Source organism: Bos taurus, chromosome 29 (genome assembly GCF_002263795.3).
Source record: "Bos taurus isolate L1 Dominette 01449 registration number 42190680 breed Hereford chromosome 29, ARS-UCD2.0, whole genome shotgun sequence".
In the NCBI taxonomy this organism is placed as follows: domain Eukaryota; kingdom Metazoa; phylum Chordata; class Mammalia; order Artiodactyla; family Bovidae; genus Bos; species Bos taurus.
Window position 1 is genome coordinate 31,917,480 of NC_037356.1, and position 21,518 is coordinate 31,938,997.

General features: G+C 44.5%; 1 protein-coding gene across 3 annotated transcripts in view; it reads right to left on the reverse strand.

Annotated features, from left to right (window-relative positions):
* ETS1 (ETS proto-oncogene 1, transcription factor) overlaps positions 1-21,518 on the reverse strand; it is a 139,069-nt gene that overhangs the window by 106,786 nt on the left and 10,765 nt on the right. For all 3 annotated transcript variants that reach the window (XM_059882992.1, XM_005226826.5, XM_005226825.4), the window contains exons 2-3: positions 17,620-17,702; positions 2,146-2,290 (exon numbers count right to left, since the gene is read on the reverse strand). In XM_059882992.1, the coding sequence (XP_059738975.1) occupies positions 2,146-2,290; positions 17,620-17,688 (214 nt within the window). In that variant the 5' untranslated portion in view covers positions 17,689-17,702. The remainder of the gene's footprint in view (positions 1-2,145; positions 2,291-17,619; positions 17,703-21,518) is intronic.

Below are 21,518 nucleotides of genomic sequence, written 5' to 3' on the forward strand. Positions count from 1 at the left end.
AAAGAACACCTCCAAGATCAAGGGCTATTGAGTCAAGACAGGGAACACAGGGTCAACTTCATCCTGCCCAGGAGGAGAACCTGGCAACTGCAGACCAACTCCCATCCTTCTCAGCCCCCATCAAGTGTTACCACGTTGCACTCTGTGTCTGTCAGTGTATTCCAGGTGAAAGATACAGTGTAGGCAACAAAACAAACATTTCCTTTATTTCTCCAGTATTATAAAAATAACTTGCCATAAAGCAGTGTTCTCAGGTAAAGAGATATGGAACAAAAAAAGTTGCATTTAAGTTAGTTTCCAGTGGCTTTTCACACTATGCACTTCATTAGAACAGAGGTTGAAGAATTTGACTGCAATATGGGAGACACAGGAGACGTAGGTTCTATCCCTGGGTTAGGAAGATCCCCTGGAGGAGGAAGTCACAAAACCCACTCCAGTATTCTTGCCCGAAAAAATCCCATGGACAAAGGCACCTGGTGGGCTACAGTCCAAAGGGTCGCAAAGAGTTGGACATGACTGAGCAGTAAACACACATACACAACATGTAAGCATCATGAAATTTCTTACACTAAGAATTCGTCCTGGGAGAAAACAAATGCGGCTTTTTGGTATCTGGATATATAATCATAACCTGATCTCTTGAAAAATTGAACTTACTGTCAGAATCAATCATTTCAGGATCCCTAAATTAAGGTTTTACATTTTGTATCAAAAATAAACCAACAAAAGTTAGCCAGTTAGCAAGGACCAATGGAATTTGTGAGAAACACAATGACTCCAGCACAATAGAACTGAGGTATAGACTTGGAACTTGTCTGCTCCTTGGGAGAGTGGATCCTGTTCACCAGAGGGCAGCACTGTGAGCAGCAAGTCAGGACTGAAAGGAATTCTGAGGAGAGGAGCTTTTGTGAGGAAGAAGAGTTGAGGAGAGAGGCAGCAGATGAGGAGGAAGAAGCCAAATGCGGCGCAGGGCAGAACAGAAGAGGATGATGGAAAGAGAAGACAAATGAAAGAAATTACATCATATAAGAAGACTGACTATAGAGAACAAACGTATGGACACCAAGGGGCGAAAGGAGGGTGGGATAAATTGGGTGATTGGGACCTATATATATAAATATATATATATATATATATATATATATATATATACACACTGTTGATACTGTGTATGAAATTGGTAGCTCAGGTGGTGAAGAATGCCTGTGATACAGGAGATCCTGGTTCAGTTCCTGGGTTGGGAAGATCTGCTGGAGAAGGGAACCCATTCCAGTATTCTGGCTGGCAGAATTCCATGGACTGTATAGAATTCCATGGAGTCATAAAGAGTCGGACACGACTGAGCAACTTTCACTTTCACTTCACTTCATGAAATAAGTAACTAACGAGAAACTGCTCTATAACTCAGGGAATTCTACTCAGTGCTCTGTGGTAACCTAAAAGAGAAGGAAATTCAAAAAAGGGGGTATGTGTATATATATGGCTGATTCACTTCGCTGTATGATAGGGCTTTCCACGTGGCACTAGTAGTAAAGAATCCACCTGCCAATGTAGTTGGATTCCATGGTTGGGAATATCCCCTGGAGGAGGGCCTGGTAACCACTAGAGTGTTCTTGCCTGAAGAATCCCATGGACAGAGGAGCCTGGTGGGTACAGTCCACAGGTCACAAAGAGTTGGACGCAGTTCAGCACGCATGCACACACACACACAGAAACTAACACAACACTAAAACAACCGTGCTCCAATAAAAATTAAAACAACAACAAAGGCTGGCTAGTCCACACACCCTCTGTCCCTCTGGTTCACACTTCATAATTAAAAAACCTTCTAGGTCCTTTGTTAACAGCCAGGTTTTAGGGGTTAAAACCCCAGACAGGCAAAGTGGAGAGAACTATATACAAAATGAAGACATAAGTAAAGAAACCTCGCGTGGGCCCCTTCCTAGAGTTTAGTCTTTCTGTCGCTGGAGAATAAAGTCATTCAAAATGACTGAAAAGTTCTGGGACTTCCCATAGAACAAGAACACCCGGTACCCACATAAGCCAGGGCCGCTGTGAGGGCAGATGACACAGGATGCAGCCCGCACCCAGTTGCCTCGGGCCCTCAACCCCACCCTCAGTCTCAGCCGCCATTTATGTTCCTACCTGAGCCATAGTGCTCAAGGCCGGTGGGCACTTCCTGAGTAGCTGTCTCTTCCCAGAACGGGTAACAAGCTCTTGGTGGATGATAGGCCGACTGGAAACCACAGGCCATCCGGGGATCTTCATAAGAGTTGAGAGGTCCCTGCCTCTGTGGCCAGGAAACAAAAGGAAATATATTAAGATTCCCTAATGGAACAGTAACTATCATCCATAAGTAAGAATTATTCATAGATAACAAAAGACTATTTTTTAAACTAATTTGTATTGGAGTATAGTTGCTTTACAATGTTGTATTAGCTTCTACTGTATACCAAAATGAATCTGTCATATGTATACATATATTCCCTTCCCTTTGGGATTTCCTTTTCATTCAGGTCACCACAGAGCATTGAGTAGAGTTTTCTGTGCAACACACTATGTAGAACCAAATATTGATCACTACCCTCCCCCATCCAAAAAAAAAAAAAGACAGGAATGGGAAAGGTTTCTGACTTGGACTATGTATACAGTTATTTTCATGCATTTCCTCAACCATTTGAAGACTTTTTAAAATTTTCAAATAAAGATCCATGGTTAATCGCAAGGCAGAATCTTGGTCATCTTCATATAATCCTGGCTTTTGTCTTTTATTTTTTTTACTGTTACCTTAGTCTATAAAAACACCATGAAAGATATTCTTATAAGACATTCCAGTATCATAGAACCAATAGGTGACAAATACCAAAGAAAAAAACAAAAATACCTAATAAAATTGCTCTTTGTTAATCAGTGTGTGTAAGTTTTATTTCTTTCTTTTTAAAATATTTATTTATTTGGCTGTGTCAGCTCTTGGTTGTGGCATGTGGGATTTTCCATTGGCGTGCACAGGCTTCTCTGGCTACAGCACGTGGACTCAGTTGCCCCATAGCATGTGGGATCTTGGTTTCCCGACCAGGGACTTGAACCTGCATCCCCTGCATTGGAAGGCAGATCCTTAACCACTAGACCACCAGGGAAGTTCTGTGCCTAAGTTTTAATGATATTGATAGCTAGATTAGAATTTTCATTCTTCCCATTTGGGCACTTGTTCAATTCTCTTATTAGTTTTTGTAAAATCCATAAAGTATACTCTCTACCCAGTACTCTCTAAAAAGGACAAATACAGTATGTGGGAGACCATGGTTTGCAGCGCTTAAGGCCCCGTTCTTTGAAGCCAGGGATACATAGATTCAAATCCTGGCTCCATCACTTACTAACAGGGACCTAGGCCTGTTCTTTTATCTAAACCTCAGTTTACTCAACTAAAAGATGGGAAAAATAATACCTTCCTCATAAGGTAGGAGGAGTGAATGGAATAATACATGTTAAGAAAACAATACTGGATAAAGTTTACTCTGGGGCTATTCTTCTTCCAAGTGGGTTAAAGGTGCTGAGAATGGAATAAGACCCTGGGACTGAACGGGGTCACACCGTTTTGCTATATGTGTGGGTGCTAAGTCGCTTCAGTCGTGTCCAACTCTTTGTAACTCTATGGACTATAGCCCGCCAGGCTCCTTGGTCTATGGATTCTTCAGGCAAGAATACTGGACTGGGTTGTCACGCCCTCCTCCAGGGGATCTTCCTGATCCAGGGATCAAACACATGTGTCTTACATCTCCTGCATTTGTGTGCTATGTGCTTAGTCACCCAGTCATGTCCAACTCTTTGCCACCCCATGGACTGTAGCCCACCAGGCTCCTCTGTCCATGGGGATTCTCCAGGCTAGAATACTGGATTTGTAGGCACTAGCACCACCCGAGAAGCTCCAGATTACTGTATATCAAAGGCTCATGTCCTTGGCTTCTGTTACCAGGCAGCTCTTGTGAGAGCCACGTGAATATAAACAGAGCAATGGAGTTTGGGACCAAGATTGAGGAAAATCATCAGCAAGAACACTCAACTGAGCTTTCAGTCAGCAAAAAAACCATTTTGCTGACATCATATTTTAACACTGCAAGCTCTTGCAGCAACTACAGTAAGGTTTTCTTTTGAACCCCAAGGATAAGCAGGTCTTCAACAATTCTTTACAAGAGAATCAACTTGAAGCACATTTATTTTCTAAATGAGCTGTGTGTTCTCGAAATCATCCCCATTTTTTCATATTTCTCTAGAGTCTTTCTCAAAATTCAGTTTCAAATATCAGAGTCTTAGAAACAGGGTCTGGGTGGGGATATTTTGTCATTAAGTGGTATAAAGGAGGACTCTAAGTGACCTGGCCCTGTCCTCTTTAGGAGCAGTGTGTGCTTGGTTTGCTTAAACCAGAAAGTCCTCGTAAGAAGGCAGTGGGTGGTACCAGTAGGATCTTTGTAGAGAGGTGGTGGGTGGTTTGGTCCAGGCCCTGCTAAAGTGGTGGGGACAAGAGGAGAACTTGGGACTCAAGTGTCAGAGTTGAGGTTTTCTCTGCTAAGGAAAGACCCCAGAAGGTGAGGCATGGTTTGCAAAGAGGCATTGAAGGAAAATGATGAGTTCCCTGTAGAGGCAAGATGGAGGGCAGGGGTAGGTGGCGAGTTATGGGTAAGCAAGACGATATTGGGTTCTAGACCTGGGCCTTCACCACCTGGCTGCATGGTGAGTCAGCCCACAGCTTTGACAAACAACGACGTACAGCAGCTCCTTGAGTTTCGTGATTGGCTTTATTTTTAGTGGAGTGCCTCCTGCCCCCACACCAGGTTCCTTGTTGTCAGGGAGGGTTCATTTATTATTTTATACAGGAAAGTCTATTTTTAAGATATATTTCCTCCTTAACTGTCTTCAGTGGTGCCAGGGGACCCTATTTTTAAGAACGAGAAGGAGATAATGCATCAAACCTACCATGAACCACAAACATCTTTGCTCACAGAGACTCCTGGGAGCATCATGACACTTGTTACCTAAACACCTGCCTTTTTGTTCGATATTTCACAAACTGACTTAATACCTATTTCATAGAGTATGAGAATGACATTTTTACTCAAGAGAACCACAGAGCCAGTTCCAATTCATTATGAAACCTTCTCAGTTGAGGAGAAAGAAGCAGGTTATCAACAGGTCAGAAATCTGGGCAGCAAAGCCCCACTTCCATGCTTGAAAAAGGGCACCACCCAAAACAAGTTGAAGTCAACATCTTCCTCCTGGCTTCTGGTGAATGGAGGTGAGTTCAGGAGATGCCAGCCACCCTCCCGACCCTGTCATAGTTTAGAGAACCCGTCTGATGGGTCCTCAGTCATTCATCCCACAAGTGATTACTGAAAGGAGCTAATGTAGATCCCACACTGCTCCATGCTGACCGGTGAGCTAAACATGGTGAAGAGACGGTCACATTTAATCTTCACATTTAATCCTCATAGCTGTGCAAGATTTACTTTTTTATCTCCATTTCACAGAAGAAAAAAACTGAGGTTTTTCAGAGAGCAAGTAAACATCCAAAGGCCACACAGCTAGTAAAATAATGGAGATAGAATTCCCTGGTGGCCCAGTGCTAAGACTCTGTGCCCCCTCTGCCTGGGGTCCGGATTCGATGCTGCAACAAAAATCCAAGATCCCATGTGTCAGAACTAAGACCCGGCACACCCAAATAAATAAATAAACAGACATTTTTTTAAAGAAAGAGTTCTAGCTGAGACCAACTTGATTTCAGACTGTGCACCGTGAATCTTCTGTGGCCTGGATGGCTCGGGAAGGGAGGCCGCTGTCCCATGACAAAATACTAAATGGATTATGACAATAGACGGTCATGAAACAAATCTGTATCACACCACCAGTCTATGCCAAGTATTATGTTAGATGCTAAGAATAAAGTATGAGCAAGACATGAACTTTACCCTCTGAAGTGCACAAACCAGTAAACAGGAAATTACAGCGAGGGGATGTGACAGAGTGAGGCACCGATGTATATGGGAGAGGAGAGTGGCAGCAGGTAAGACTTCCTGGAGGAAGCAGATTAAGGTAATAACTGAAAAGTCAAGTAAGACTCAGCCTAGAACATTTGGTGAAGGGTCTAGAGAACAAAAGATGACACTCCTCAAAGTGCCAAGGAACACCTACACCTATGTAAGGAAGAATAAAAAGACTCAGAATGGTGACAGAGAGAAAGACTTGGTAGTGACAAGTATGAGGGGAAAGCATGCTCTTGGCAATGAGAACACCTGCAGTGCAGGGCAGTTAGTAAGAATGGAAGCTGGAGGGACAGTGCTGCATGCATGCGTGCATGCTAAGTCATTTCAGTTAAGTCGGACTCTAAGACCCCATGAACTGCAGCCCACCAGGCTCCTCTGGCAATGAGAACACCTGCAGTGGAGGGCAGTTAGTAAGAATGGAAGCTGGAGGGACAGTGCTGCACACGTGCCTGCATGCTAAGTCGCTTCAGTCATGTCTGACTCTGAGACCCCATGGAGTGTAGCCTGCCAGGCAATGATAACACCTGCAATGGAGGGCAGTTAGTAACAATGAAAGCTGGAGGGACAGAGTTGAGGGTCATGAAAACCAGACCAGAATCTGGCTGCAGGAGAAAGGAATTCGAGGTGGTGTTAAAGGTAGTGGCATGCTGAGTCAAGATGTTCTAGAAGGACGCATTTGATAGGGTTAAGTAGGATGGAGTGAGCAGGAGCAGGCGAGGAGGCTGACAAGGCAGCAGCTGTGCCCTGCAGAGCCATACTGGGGCCTCGATACAAAGGAAAAAATCAGTATTACTGATCCTAATTGTATTTAAATTTTTATTTCTTATAATAATTTTTGCATTGATTTTGATGGTCAGAAATATTACATTCAGGGAATGTTAATCAGAGAGAGCTATCTCAAAGGTCCACAGCTCAACACCAAGACCTGGCTCTACCCAACTGCCTGCTGATTCCACGGCTGGAAATCTCAGGCCGAACAAATAGTGAGACAGGAACACAGCCCCACCCATCAAAAAAAAAGAAATATTACATTCAGATTTGTTCAGCTTGAGTACTGAGTCTGGGGGCAGTCCTTAGGCTTTGGCCCCAAGTGAACTGAGTGAAGCCAGTTATACAGGCAAATGCTCTATCGCTGATCTCCACCCCCAACAGTCCAGTTATGAAAAGTTGAACTAGGGTCATGAGTGTAGAGGTGAAGAGGAAACAAGAAATATAAGATATGTTTTGAAGAAAGAGTCAACATGATTTTATGACTCAGAGGAGATGGAAAGCAGTGGGGGGCAAAGATCCAAAAAAATGTTTAGATTGCTTGCTTCTATAACAGGGAAAATGGTGAATTTAAGTACATAGGTAAGAGGTTGGAAGAAAATTTCACTCTTGGTTGTGCTCAGATGGAGAGACAGCAGAGCAACTAGGGGAAGTTTCCCTTGGTGGCTGCATGACTGAAGACAGGAAAGGATAAAGGTGGATCTATAAACATCAAGGATCTAGTTAAAGTGTAGAGTCAGGGAAAATGGTACTTAAATAAAAAGAGAAAGGGTCAGAAATGGCTCTGCCACACCATCCAGCAGTTCTATTTCTGTGTACTTATCCAAAGAAAACAAAAGCACTCATCTGAAAAGATATGTACCTCCCAATGTTTACTACCACATTATTTACAATAACCAAGATATGAAAGCAACTTAACTGTACACTGATGGATGAATGGATAAGAATTATACACACACACACATATACATACACTGGAATATTATTCAGTCGTAGAAAAAGAATGGGATCTTGCCATTTGCAACAACAGAAATGGACCCAAAGGATATTTGCTGATTGCAACAAGTCAGAGAAATACAAATACTGTGTGATTCTACTTATATGTGGGGTCTAAAAAAATAAATGACACACAACAAGTAAGCAGTAACAGAACAGAAAGAAACTCACAGACAGAGAAACTCACAGAAACTCGCAGAAAACAAACTGGCGGTCGCCAGAGGGGTGCGAGAGGTGAGTGAGATAAATGAAGGGGACTCAGAGCAGTCATCAGATAACAAGTCAGGAGAATGTAAAGTGCAGCCAAGGGAATACAGTCCACACATTGAAATATCTTTATATGGGGATGGTTATTAGACTTACTGTGGTGACCTTTTCATGTATAATGTATAAAAATATCTAATCACTATGTTTACTTGAAATTAGCATAATATCGTAATTCAATTATACTTCAATTTTTAAAAAAACGGGTCTGTGGAGTCACAGGCCATTGGGAGAAGAAATGAAGGGGAAATAACAAAGAAGGGTCAGTTGAAGACATGGGAGGAAAAACACCAAAGTGTTCAGTGAAAAGGGCAGAGCTTCAGAAAGCGCACACTAAGAAGAGGGTGGTATCCAGGCAGCCTTAAATGGCCATGTGCTCCTGCCCTGCTCTGGGGCAATCTGTGATGAGCACCCTCCCCCAACCCCAGTAATCCTTGTGGAGGCTTCAGAGGACACGAGCCTGCAACCTAAGTGCTTCACTTTTCTGATCCTGGAAAGAAATAGCATGAAGTTCTGAAGTCTGGAATCTACTAGGATGACAGACACACACGTGTTCCTGCTCCAAGATAAACCACCCCTGACACCACCAGCATAGCGACCACCGCCCCCTTCTGAAGTCAGGGCTTCATCTACTGTATTATGGCACTCTCACCCCCTATGCTTCTTTCAGGGACGTGTGTCTCCTCCCCACTCACCCAGTTCTCTCCCTATGGCTGCTCTTCACCCACCTCCCAGCCCTGCCAAACCTCACAGCATTGCTTCTGCTCAGAGTCTTCCTCCCCTCTGCCCCCAAAGATCCCTACAATTAGGAAAAAGGGAAAAGGGAAGTAGATTTTCAACACTAAATCAAAAACAGATGGAGGTGCATGTCTATAGGAGTTCGTTTCTGTCTTGAGCCAAGCAGCCTTAATTGTCCAAGTGTTTGCTCCTCAAACCCTTCCGGATCTTTCTTGTGTGTGTGTGTGTGTGTGTGTGTTACAAAAAATTCTGTCAGAGTAAATCTGTCTTTTCTTTAACCAACTACACAATCCTGGGGTTTAGCCTTAGTACCATACCATAAGCATACAAGACACATAAATACTTCTAGATGCTGCAACTTAAAAAAAAAATGTGTATTTCCAGAGGCAAAGCTGACTTAACACTGAATGGATGGGTAAGGGAGTCTACAATCCACAGGAGTAAATCTGTATCATTCTAGGCCTGGCATTGATGTTCATACACTCCAGTAAGAAGATGAGAGACTGGAAATCAGGAAGCCTGGGTTTGAGTCTTGCTCTGGGCTTCCCTGGTGACTCAACTGGTAAAGAATCTGCCTGCAATGCAGGGGACCTGGGTTCAATTCCTGAGCTGGGAAGATCCCCTGGAGAAGGGAACGACTATCCACTCCAGTATTCTGGCCTGGAGAATTCCATGGACTGTATAGACCATGGGGTTTGTAAAGAGTTGGACACTACTGAGCGACTTTCATTTTCACTTTCTGGTCCATATAATCAAAGCTATGGTTTTTCCAGGAATTATGTATGGATATGAGAGCTGGACCATAAAGAAGGCTCAGTGCTGAAGAACTGATGCTTTCAAACTGTGATGCTGGAGAAGACTCTTGAGAGTTGCTTGGACTGCAAGGAGATCAAACCAGTCAATCCTAAAGGGAATCAATCCTGAATATTCATTGGAAGGACAGAAGCCAAAGCTGAAGCTCCAGTACCTTGGCCACCTGATGTGAAGAGTCGACTCGGTGGAAAAGACACCGATGCTGGGAAAGATTTAAGGCAGGAGGAGAAGGGGACAACAGAGGATGAGATGGTTGGATGGCATCACCATGAGTTTGAGCAAACTCCAGGAGATGGTGAAGGACAGGAAGCCTGGAGTGCTGCTCCCATGGGGTTGCAAAGAGTTGGACACGGCTTAGTGACGGAACAATGACTGCCCCTAAGGAGCTGGTTAGTCTCCAGCCTGTTTCTTAACCTCCTTAAGCCTCTGTTTCCTGAGGACACTGGCCCCAGTGATCGCCAAGTTCCTTTGCAAATACAAGTCTCATTTTTGCTGATCCCTCCACATTCTTTCTCCTGACCTTGTGACGGACAACCTTCATTTGATAAATAACGACGCCAGGGTGGGAAAGCCTAGAGCACCAGAATTCGTCAGCGTTTAGATTCATGCCAGGCCACGTCCCCTTCAAATGCATTAACACCTTCAAGTCGTTTGTCTTCATTCTTCCCTGGAATATGCTCACACACCATTTTGCCCCCACATCCCCTGTTTTTTCAGTAGAGAAATAAGAGGTTAGGAAATACCTAGCTGCTGAGCTGTCCAGGGGCTCTCACATACTAGGTGCAAATTTGCACAGTAAGTGGGGGATTTCTCATCCTAAACCCTTTCACTTTGTTGCAGGCAGATGCCCCCTGAAGCCAACCTGACCAACTCCACAGACATCTCATTGTGTCTGAGACTCCTCATCTTCAGAGGATGTCAGACCAGCCAGCACCTCTTTTTACTCACAGAGAAGTGCTTTCAGCCGCCCTGGGGAGGGGTTTGGGGCAAACTGTATCTGGCCCTCAGAAGAACACTGGGGCTCCTCTGCTTCAGGGGGACACGTGGGACCTGCTCCCTGGAGAAGGGAAGGAGGCAACACGGAAACGCCCCCCACCTTCGGCTCTCCCGCCAGAGGGGAGGGGGCCAGGGTGGTGTAGCCGCAGGAGAGGCAGGAACAGACAAAATAGGAAACTCTCAAAGGGCAATTTAATTTTAGATTCAAGGCCAGGAAATTGTTTTGAAAACAATAAGAGCGATGGGCTTGGGTCTTGGCAAAAGGGCAGGTCGGACCACTGTAGACTGCTGAGAGAGAAACGAATCTGAAGCACATAAAGAGCAGAGATGGGACTGTCAGATTCCATTCTCCATGAGAAGCTGTGCTCAGCCTCCAAACGAGCCACCTGGACCACAGCTGAAGCCACCTTGAGATGCCCCCCGCCCTGGGGCTGCAGATCAAGTCAGGGGAGGGGGACAGTGACCAAGGGTGAAGCGCCTCACACCAGTCTGAGACCACAGTCCCCTCCACTCAAAAGACATTCTCTTGCTGAGAGGTATCGGGTGAGATCCTGTGTTATCCATCAACTTCTACTCATTAACGGAAACCCTGAGACTCCCAGTGGCTCCATGGGGTGCCAGCCTCAGGCATCCAGCCCAGAGCTTGGAGGTGAAGGGTGGGCCTGACTCAGAGCCTCCTCAGAGATGGGGCGAACCTCCCATGGAGAAAAACCTGGACAGGAATTTCAATTTGCTCAGAGAGCTACAAAATGGAGTTCTGTTTGTTTTTTTTTCCCTAAACCAAGGAGGGTAAATTCACCATGAATAAAGCATACGGATACATCAGTTCAGTTCTCACTCAGTCGCGTCCAACCCCATGGACTGCAGCATACCAGGCCTCCCTGTCCATCACCAACTCCCAGAGCTAACTCAAACTCATGTCCATCAGGTTGGTGATGCCATCCAACCATCTCATCCTCTGTCATCCCCTTCTCCTCTCGCCTTCAGTCTTCAACCATATGGATGCATGAGTTGGCATAAATTCTTATCCATCCCCACATTTCTTAAAAATGGTCAAGGTGGGGACTTGCCAGGAATTCCCTGGTGGCCCAGTGGTTAAGGTTCTACTTCCACTGCAGGGAGTCTGAGCTCAATTTCTGGTCGGGGAACTCAGATCCCGAGTGCTGTGTAGCGAGGCCAAAAATAAATTAAATTTTTTTAAATTTTATTTTTAAAAATATGGGGACTTCCCCGGTGGTCCAGTGGTTAAGACTTCACTTTTCAATGCAGGGGTGCAGGTTTGATCCCTGGTCAGGAAGCTAAGATCCCACATGCCTCATGGCCAAAAACCCAAAACATAAAGCAGAAGCAATATTGTAACAAATTCAATAAAGACTTTTAAAATGCTCCACATAAAAAAAAAGAATCTTTAAAAAATATGATCAAGATGCACTTAATGATAAGGAGTGTCCCAAGCCAGCAGCTGGAAGATCCAGACCACACTCCAGCCTTTACCAGCCTGTAAACTTGGGCAACTTCATTTACTCTCTTAGGACTTGAATTTCCTGATGCTGGGAGACAGTCTCAAGGTTATGGTCTGGCTCTGAAATTCTCTAGCTTGTGCTGACTGAATCCCATGTCTTAGAAAATCCCCACTTTCTAAGATGCTGGAAAAATCTCTTTTTTCCTTCACTTCTTCTGACTATCACTAAGAGTTATGGTTATAGATTATTTCTTAAACATCATGTTTCAGTAACCTCCCTGGAGGTAAAGCCAACACCACCCCAAGCAACGAGAAGAAAAAAAAAAATGCTTTTCTGGTTTCCATTTACATTCTAAATTTCTTTTTCTGTCTTTTCATTTCTCTAATCCAGGAGAAGGAAATGGCAACCCACTCCAGTATTCTTGCCTGGAGAATGTCGTGGACAGAGGGGCCTGGTGGGCTGCTGTCCATAGGGTGGCACAGAGTTGGACACGACTGAAGCGAATTAGCAGCAGCAGCATCGGCGTTTCTCTAATCAGGGACTCCTTATCCATTGCTCTCCAGGATCCCCAGAAAGAAGGAAAAGGTGTGTATGGCTAAGCTTCATAGAAATAAGAATCAGCCCTTCCCAACTTCCCAGAACTACAGGGACAACACAGACGTCCCTGTGAACACATCCTAAGGCATGTGGGGTGGAGGTGAAGAGTGCGAACAGCAAAGGCTAAGAAGAGAATTGCTTCCCAAGGAAGCCCAATTAAACTGCAATTACTCGAGATAAGAGAACCAAGTCTGTTTACACAATGGGGCTGTAAACCACCAGCCCATTACAAGAGAACTTTGATCTGGGGGCAGGGGAGCTATTTCTGGTCCAGGGTAGAGAGGAAGCAAGGAGGTTTCTCAATAAGAGAAATATGAATGGCTCCACTCAACCCAAAGCCCCATCTTGTTCTGGCCGCAGCCTTGTAAGGACAAAATCAGTGGAATCATATCCACCTCCCTGTGTCCATCTCACACAATCGAAAAGTCCAGAGAAAAACAGAGAAGAGATGGTAAACACAGGGAAAGGGAATTAACTGAGGAATTTCTGGCTGGTGTCACAACGACTTGACGTGGTAAGTTATACCCTGTGCCTGTTTTACAGATGAGAATACTGAGGTTCGGAGGAAGTCATGTGCCCAAGGTCACGTGGCTAAGGAGTAATAAATAGACCAGAATTTAACTCAGGTCTTTCTGACTCCAAAGCCTGAGTGTTTTCCATGTTATTGGATTGGCCAAAATGTTCCTTCTGGTTTGTTCATAAGCTGTTGTGGAAAAACTCGAAAGGACTTTTTGGTCAACCCAGTGTGTGGCCAGGCTATGTTCCACAGCTGTCTGGCCCAAGCCAGAAGGCTCAGGGCCTTCCATGTGCTCTGACACTCTGAACAGTCACCCTTGCCTGGCATATTACCATAGAGTGAGTCCCCTACATAGGAACCTTCAAGTTGTGAGCTTTCAAAGACACAAATGTGCATTCCATCATCATCAGGCGTAACTGACATTACAGATTGCTCCCCCCGACCCTGTCTCCTATTGCCATCTACCCCCTCCTCTCCATCCTCCAGGTAGTAACTCTTCCTGCCTGTTCACTTGATGCCAGCCCTCGGATGCCAGCTGTTGTATGGTACTGCTGTACTTTCCAGGGAACTGCACTGTAAGATTAAAAATGTTTTCTTTTTTGTGTTTGTGTTTTATGTATTAATTGTATGAGAAGTATTATAAACCTATTACAACACAGTACCACAGAGTGGATTGTGTTAGTTGTGTATCTGGGCTAACTTTGTTGGAGTTACAAATAAATTGGACTTACAAACGCGCTCTCAGAACGGAACTCATTCGTATGTAGGGGACTTACTGCATTCCCAAAGGCCTGAGCTCCGAGAGGAGGTGTGTGGGCAGTTGTCTATTCCTTCCCTCTGAACAGTTCAAGGTGCTTCCTAAGCGCGAGTGACCCAAGGACCTCCTCCACACGCTGGTGAGGGAGCCAAGGACAGGGACATGCTTGGTCCAAACCAGGGGCAACCTGCCCCGCCCATTCCTGCCCTGAACCCAGCCCTGAAAGCTCAGCAGTGTGAAGGGGAGGATGACGCCGGAGAGGACCAGGGGTGCGAGGGACTTCCAGGCGCAAGGCAGCAAGTTCTCCAACCAGCATAACAGGAAGGAGTGCTTCCTCCCGCTGGATGAAAGGGTCCCTGACACACAGCCCATATAAGTACCTGCAAACGTCACCCCCTCCCACACAATGGCCAGACAACTTCCAGAAGTGTTGTTTCCCTGCCTCCCCCGCTGTGACATCACTCCCTACATGAAGGTCTCCCAGGAGGCTGACCTTCCAAAGGGAAGAACTTGTGTCCTGCTTTGCTCCAAGGGACCCCGAGGCAGATAATGTGTGTTCTGCATACAATGGCCCTTACCCGAGAGATGGGATGAATTTTGCAACTGTTGCTGTGATTATTTTAAGCCTACTCCTGGTACAGCAAATAATCAAATCATACTAATGCCAGCTCCAATTCTCAATCAAGGACTCTGAGACTGAGTGGTCTTTGAGGGTCTAGAAAATATTTGTGTCTTGGTTTAGAAGATTGTTTCTTAGACAACTAAAGCAGTCTGTTTAGCAGAAACCCTCTTTCTGCTGAATATGGTCTCACTTTTTTTTTTTTTCTGTTTTAAGATTTCCCTTTCAAACACAAGGAGTTACACTCAGTACCAGGCTTCCCAAGTGGTTCAGTGGTAAAGAATCTTCCTGCCAATGCAGGAGATGCGGGTTCAATCCTTGGGTCAGAAAGATACCCTGGAGAAGGAAATGGCAATCCACTCCAGTATTCTTGCTTGGAGAATCCCAAGGACAGAGGAGCCTGGAAGCTACAATCCCTGGTCAGACACAAATTAGCAACTAAACAACACACAGTACTACCCCTCCTTCAAACCAGATCTTGTGTCCATTCTAGAGCACACCTTCTCAACCTTGGCACTACTGACAGTTGAGGCTAGACAATTCTTTGTCATGGGGAATTGTACTGTGCAGTGTAGAATACTTAGTTGCAACCCAGACCTCTCTCCTCTGGATGCCAACAACATCCCCACTCCCCAAATTCTGACCATCAAAAATATCACCAACAAAATCACCCCTAGATTTAAAAAATCCACTGGTTTTCCTTTTACCCTCAAACTTCCCATTCTGGGATAGCTTCTCTTCCTGGTGGCCCAGGCTAACTAATGCAGAGATCAGGGCGCCAGGCAGGAGGACTTGGTTGATTGGATTAAGTACAACTGGTTGAGCTTCAGACGACAAGACTCCAACAGAACTGAGAAGACTCAGGTGCCTGGGAAAGATTCTCGTCTGGGAAAGTTCATGAAGCTGGGCTCACTCCTCCAGGAGATCTGATTGGGACTGAAGGTATGAGGTTTGCTAGTTTTTCTGCTAATGCCCGGAGCTGATATTCTATAGGTGATTTACAAATTCTTTCACTGTCATTATAGCCCAGCCCGAAGTTGAAGGTTATCTGTCAGAACTAGTTCACTCAACTTGAGCTTGGATCCATCAACTTTATTTATCTAATTTTTTAAAGAAAGAAGACAGACGAAGAAGGCAGAGGACTTCCTGGTTGCTCAGTGGTTCTGAGAAATTTGCCCAACTAGCTCCAGTGGTGGAGAAACTGAGCCCCAGAAAGAAGTTGTGAGCGAAAGTACTGTAACAATAACATAGCAATTTGCTTACGTAACTTTCTACTTTTACCCAAGCAACTCTGAAATATCGTATTGAAAAGAATCCCAAGGGTTGATAATGTTTTTCAGATATGGCTGTTGGGGGTGGGGATAAATGAGTTCTTTGTTTTGAAACCAGTGGAAACAATTCAAAATGCATTAAAAATACCAAGTGTATTCAGTTGAGGGTGGGGTCTTTAGTTGAAAAGACACACTTAGAGTTGTTTTTTAGTTTTTTTCCATCTCATACAATTTCCAGATGCCCTGTCTAGGATAACTTAATGTTATACCTGCAACTTATGTACTTGTACTGCAATTTATTTCAGTGCCTAAAATATAATAAATACAAATTTGCATGGCATTGCTAAACAAGTTATTAATCTTATTTAACTGGATTACAGTATTGGCAAAGAGAATTAACGTAAGCTGCTTTTAAATCCACTTTTCCAAGTCAGTGACACAGTGTGCCCTGGAATCACAGTATCCTTATTTAACAAATCTTTACACTATCATTTTTGAGAAAGATTTAGTGTCATTTGTGCTGACCTTAGATGATAACTTCTTCGTAAGAAGCAGAAGCAGTCTTTTCCCTGGCCAAGTCTCCAGCCATATGGACCTTAACAAGTCCCTCAGCAATTTCTACTAAGCAGAATGGAGTGATTTTTGGTCTGAACTTGTGTGTGTGAGTTTTAAATATATATTTCTGATGTAAATTGTACTCTAAACATTTCCCTGATTCCAATTTTTTAAATATAGTGAATGGTGTTTATATGGAAACAGAAGCCACTTAAAAAAGAAGAAATATGTGTCACAGAACAGTCAGGGAAGAAAGATGTATTCATCGCTCCTTGAATGTGGAATAGCTTTTTAAGTAATTATTTTTCTAATATTACAGATTAAAACACATCAAATCTTTTGACAATTATAGTGAGAGGTCATGGCAAACTGAAGGGTACCAAGGTTCAAAACTCTGCAGAGGAGGCAGAAAAGCACTCTGGTCAATTGGTGTCTATTTAGACCGACAAATGTATTTGGAAGGATTAACGCTAAACTTATCTGTCCATTTCCAGAGTAAGTAATAAATGATGGCCACCCCTGTAAAAATACACACAAAATTTAGAATCAACAGTTAATGATTCATCAGCTGCTATTAAAAGTTCACTTCACAGTGGAATTGATGAATGATGGCATTTGGGGATCTTTCACACATCTTATTTATAAGGAATTTAGCTAAATATTTCTACAGATCACCATGTAACTTGGGTAAAAGCCTTCTTCCCTAAGAGCAAAAAAACTTTATTTAAAAAGGAATTTAAAAATTCCTCTTAGCCCTCTTTTTCTAGGACTCAGGAATTTTCCCTATCAACTTGTCACACTTTATTTCCAGTTTCAAATTCTGTGATTAGAAAAACTTGTATATTTTAGCTTATGTGTATGAGGACCAAAACAAGCTAAATTATGCTAAGAATAGGTCTAAGGTACATCAACGTGCAAAAAATCTTCAGCAAATGAACTGAGCTGTGAAAAATCACCTGGCTTTAAACACTATCCAAGTTTGAGTCGTATTCTCTGCAACACAAGCATGCTAAAAAATCTTCCTTAGCAAATCCATCAGTCTTGGATGTTTCACTTTATGTGGTGATGAAAAGACAGATAATCTGGCAATGTAGTCCCTCCAAAAGATGTAAAGCTGATTCCAGCTTGGAGTTGGGTTCTGGCTGCTTCTATCTAAGAGAGATCAGAGAGCAGGAGACCCAGGGAGGGGAGGATGGGGCCTGGGAAGGGCCGGGGAAGAGTCCTACTTACCAGCACTGCAGGTCGAGCAGCTGAATAGGTGGCAGGGCCACTCACTGAAGAATCCACAAAGTAGCTCATCACGCTGTCAGCACCTGCGTGGGAAAAAGCACTCACTGAGCTGCTGGGCAAAGAACATGTATGGATGAGAAATCAAAGAAGGCCTCGGATCAGATCTCCTTAGAAGCATCGAGGTCACTTGTTTGTGTTACGGAGAAAGAAATGAAAATGTAGAAAAACAAAGAGGGGGTTTCCCTGGTGGTCCAAAGGCTAAGAATCTGCCTTCCAAAGTAGGGGAAGCTGGTTCGATCCCTGGTCGGAAAACGAAAATCCCACGTGCTTCGGGGCAGCTAAGCCAAGCCACCACAGCTACTGAGCTCGAAAGCTGCAACTCAGACAGGATGAAGCCAAATAAATAAATAAATATTTCAAAAGATAATTATAGAAAAACAAAGCGACCAACAGGGAGCAAGGCTGACTCCTGACTGCAAGATAGCCTGAGTGGTGGTGTCTGCTGCAGACAGTTAGCACTCAGAGACCACAAAAAGACCCTTTAGAGGGCTTCTGGGCAGGAATGGGTCTCTTAAAGTCACATTCCCATCCCTGTATCTCAGTCCCTCCACCCCCGACCCCGGCCTGGCTCTCCACATGCAGTGTGGCATTTATCAACTGGTGAAAGACCAAAGAGAGAAAGGGCAGGAGAGAGGAGGGGTGGAAAACCTTTACTGAGAAGGCACGACAACCAGGACCCCGACAGATAAGCAGAGTGAAGCCCCAGAGGGGAATGCATGTTACCCATCTTCACAAAGGAGAAGGGCTATTATTAAATAACTGTTGTTGAGAGCCATTATCTCCATTCAAAGTTTGAATGACCATCACACTTGGCTAAAGGGATTTTGCAGCTAGCTGTCAATCATTGGAAAATCATTGATATAGCAAACATTTCTGTTGATCCAAACATTCTCTAAAGTACACTAGTCCATACGCTTTCATGAGTTCAATATTACACATTTTAAAAAATGTCTTTCTTGAATGATTTAGAAGATTAAATTCCTCGGTATGTCATTCAGAGGCCAAATTCCTATTGTTAGGGAGTGACATTTGAGTTTCAACTTATCTCCTTTCCACTTTATATTTGTCCGTCCTTTCCCTTTATTCTTGAGGACAATTAAAGCCACTGACCTCCTTTCAAGAAATATCAAGAATAATGTAGGTCTTATGCTCAATTTGCAACTCTGTTCACCATACAGCTTGACAGACAATGAGCGTATACATCTTCTTTCATATGAAGTGTATGAAGTGTATAACATAGATAAAGTTCTACACTACAAAATTGTACTGACCAAGGCCTACCATCACACAGCAACTACTTTCACACAGTTGAGAAAAAAGTTAAAAATCTTCTGAAGACATAACTTATCCCAGAACTGTGCTTACTGAGTTTAACTAAAACATCACCTGTAAATGATGTCTTTTCTCCCAAAAAGTAGGATGCAATCTAAATAATATTAATTTAAAAAATGTAAAATAGCTAAGGGTAACTATGCTCATCAAGCTTCCCTGGTGGCTCAGCAGTAAAGAATCCGCCTGCCAGTGCAGGAGGCATGGGTTCGATCCCTGGAGAAGGAAACGGCAACCCGCTCCAGTATTCTTGGCTGGGAAATCCCATGGAGAGAAGAGCCTAGTGGGCTGCAGTCCATGGGATCACATAGAGTCAGACACGACGTAGCAACTAAACAACAGTTATGTTCATCAAGATGTTGTTTTCTAGTTTTTTCAGGGACTTGATTGCAAAAAAAAAAAAAGGCTCCCAGGAGGAACTCCCAGGTGGTAGAGCTGAAGAGTTGGAAAAGATCGAATTACTCTAGTCCAAGGACACTGTTCCCACCTGGAGCTGGAGCCGTGGTCCCCTAGTCAGTGTTTGCATCTAAAAACAGTGCTGCTGCTGCAGCTGCTGCTAAGTCGCTTCAGTCGTGTCCGACTCTGTGCGACCCCACAGACAGCAGCCCACCAGGCTCCTCCATCCCTGGGATTCTCCAGGCAAGAACACTGGAGCGGGTTGCCATTTCCTTCTCCAATGCATGAAAGTGAAAAGTGAAAGTCAAGTCGCTCAGTCATGCCCGACTCTTAGCGACCCCATGAACTGCAGCCTACCAGGCTCTTCCATTCATGGGATTTTCCAGACAAGAGTACTGGAGTGGGGTGCCATTGCCTTCTCCATCTAAAAACAGTGAGCAGCTACCAAATATCAGATTCTGCACTAGGGAAGAGGGCCTGGTCAGAGTGGACACGGCCCATATAGTGTACAGAAGTGCTCCTGCTTTTTGCCTCAAAATCAAATTTTAAAGTCCTAATAAGTCATCAACCACCCTCAATTCAATTATATCTACTCATAGACGAGATTTAAAAGTTGACAACACAGATTGTGTCATACTGATAATGGCTTAACCAAGATCTGATTCCTTAGGGAAAAGTTGCCCCAGCCCTCCAGGGCCCCGAAGGGCAACCTAAACCTTAGGAGATGTCCAGATGTGGAGAGTGCTGCTTTGTGTAAGCCATCTAGCCCTCAATTTCCTCCAGAAAGCCCCCGGGGTCCCCTGAGTCATCACAGACCTCAATTATTTATTCAACAGGCACATCAAGGCTTCCTCTGCCAGGAACTTGTTAATCATTCAGTAAATAGCGACTTTGTGCCTCCAGCGTGCTCAAGACACACAGGTAAACAAAGACCCCTCCCTGGTGGACCTTACGTTCTATCTGACTCAGGATAAAGCTGAGAGGGATGGATCTCCATCTGCAGGCAGTGGAGGAGACAGGCTCACGGAGAACTGGAATACAAGATGACGAGGAGTTTACCTATAATACCGAAAACAGTTCTGCCAAAGCCTGGGGAATAGGAAGCCATGGAAGGCTGCACAGTGAACTTGGCCTTATGGATGGTCCCGAGACTCCACAAACAGGCGCAAGTCTTTGCCCTTCTGAATTCTTGCTGGACTTAGACACTTGTAAAAGAAATGCTTTGGGGATCAGCCGCCTTGTCCTGAAGCCTAGCTCAAGGCATCAAAAGCAACACTCTTCCTCCTACCAACCTTCCAGGTAGCTGGGAAAAAGGTTTAATAGAAATGTGTTTTCTCTTTCCGGTGGAGAGAGAGAGTGAGTAACGCTGTGGCCCCACACAGGCTCCAGCCTGAGCTGGGCTGAATTCATGAAGCTTCACTCTCTGTGACTGACACTCCCTTGGGTAGAAGACTTTTGCCCACAGAGGAAGCTGGAAAGAGGGAGTTGCCAGGGCTCTGGAGGGCTCTCATCTCAGGAAATAACTCTGGGACAGAAATGGATGACCGCTTCATTATTTTTTGGAGAAAGAAAAAAGAACCCTCCCTGTTTCCACTTGTAGATGGTGACAGAGACCAGCTGCTGTAGACGTAAATCCTTTCAGAAAAAGCACAAGGACTGTTTGGGTAAAAAAAAAAAAAAAAAATGACATGTTGGCCAAGGAGAATTCCCTCCTACATGACAGCTATTTGGATATCGGCTGGACCAACGTTTTTGTCTTGGCATTATAAACATTTCTGCCTAAACACAAAACAACTGTGTGAATTCAGCCTTACTCCCCGGCCTAGAGGCATCCATGGGCTTGTCTGAATGCAGAAATGGTTTGAATTCTTGGTAACAGAGGGCAGAGAAGAGCTGAGCTCACTTCCTTGAATGGGAGCCGCAGTGCCCAAGCAGCCAAGCAAAAGTGTCTGCAGCGACTTTGTGCTCAGGAGGCAGTGGGCTCCTAGCTTTGGCCCACCCCAGCCTCCAGGCCCACTGCAGCCCCACTGCTTACCACCCCACCGCCCTAGCCCACCACCAGCCCACCAGCCACCTCGCCTGTCCATCCTCACCGCCCTGGACTTTCAGGATGA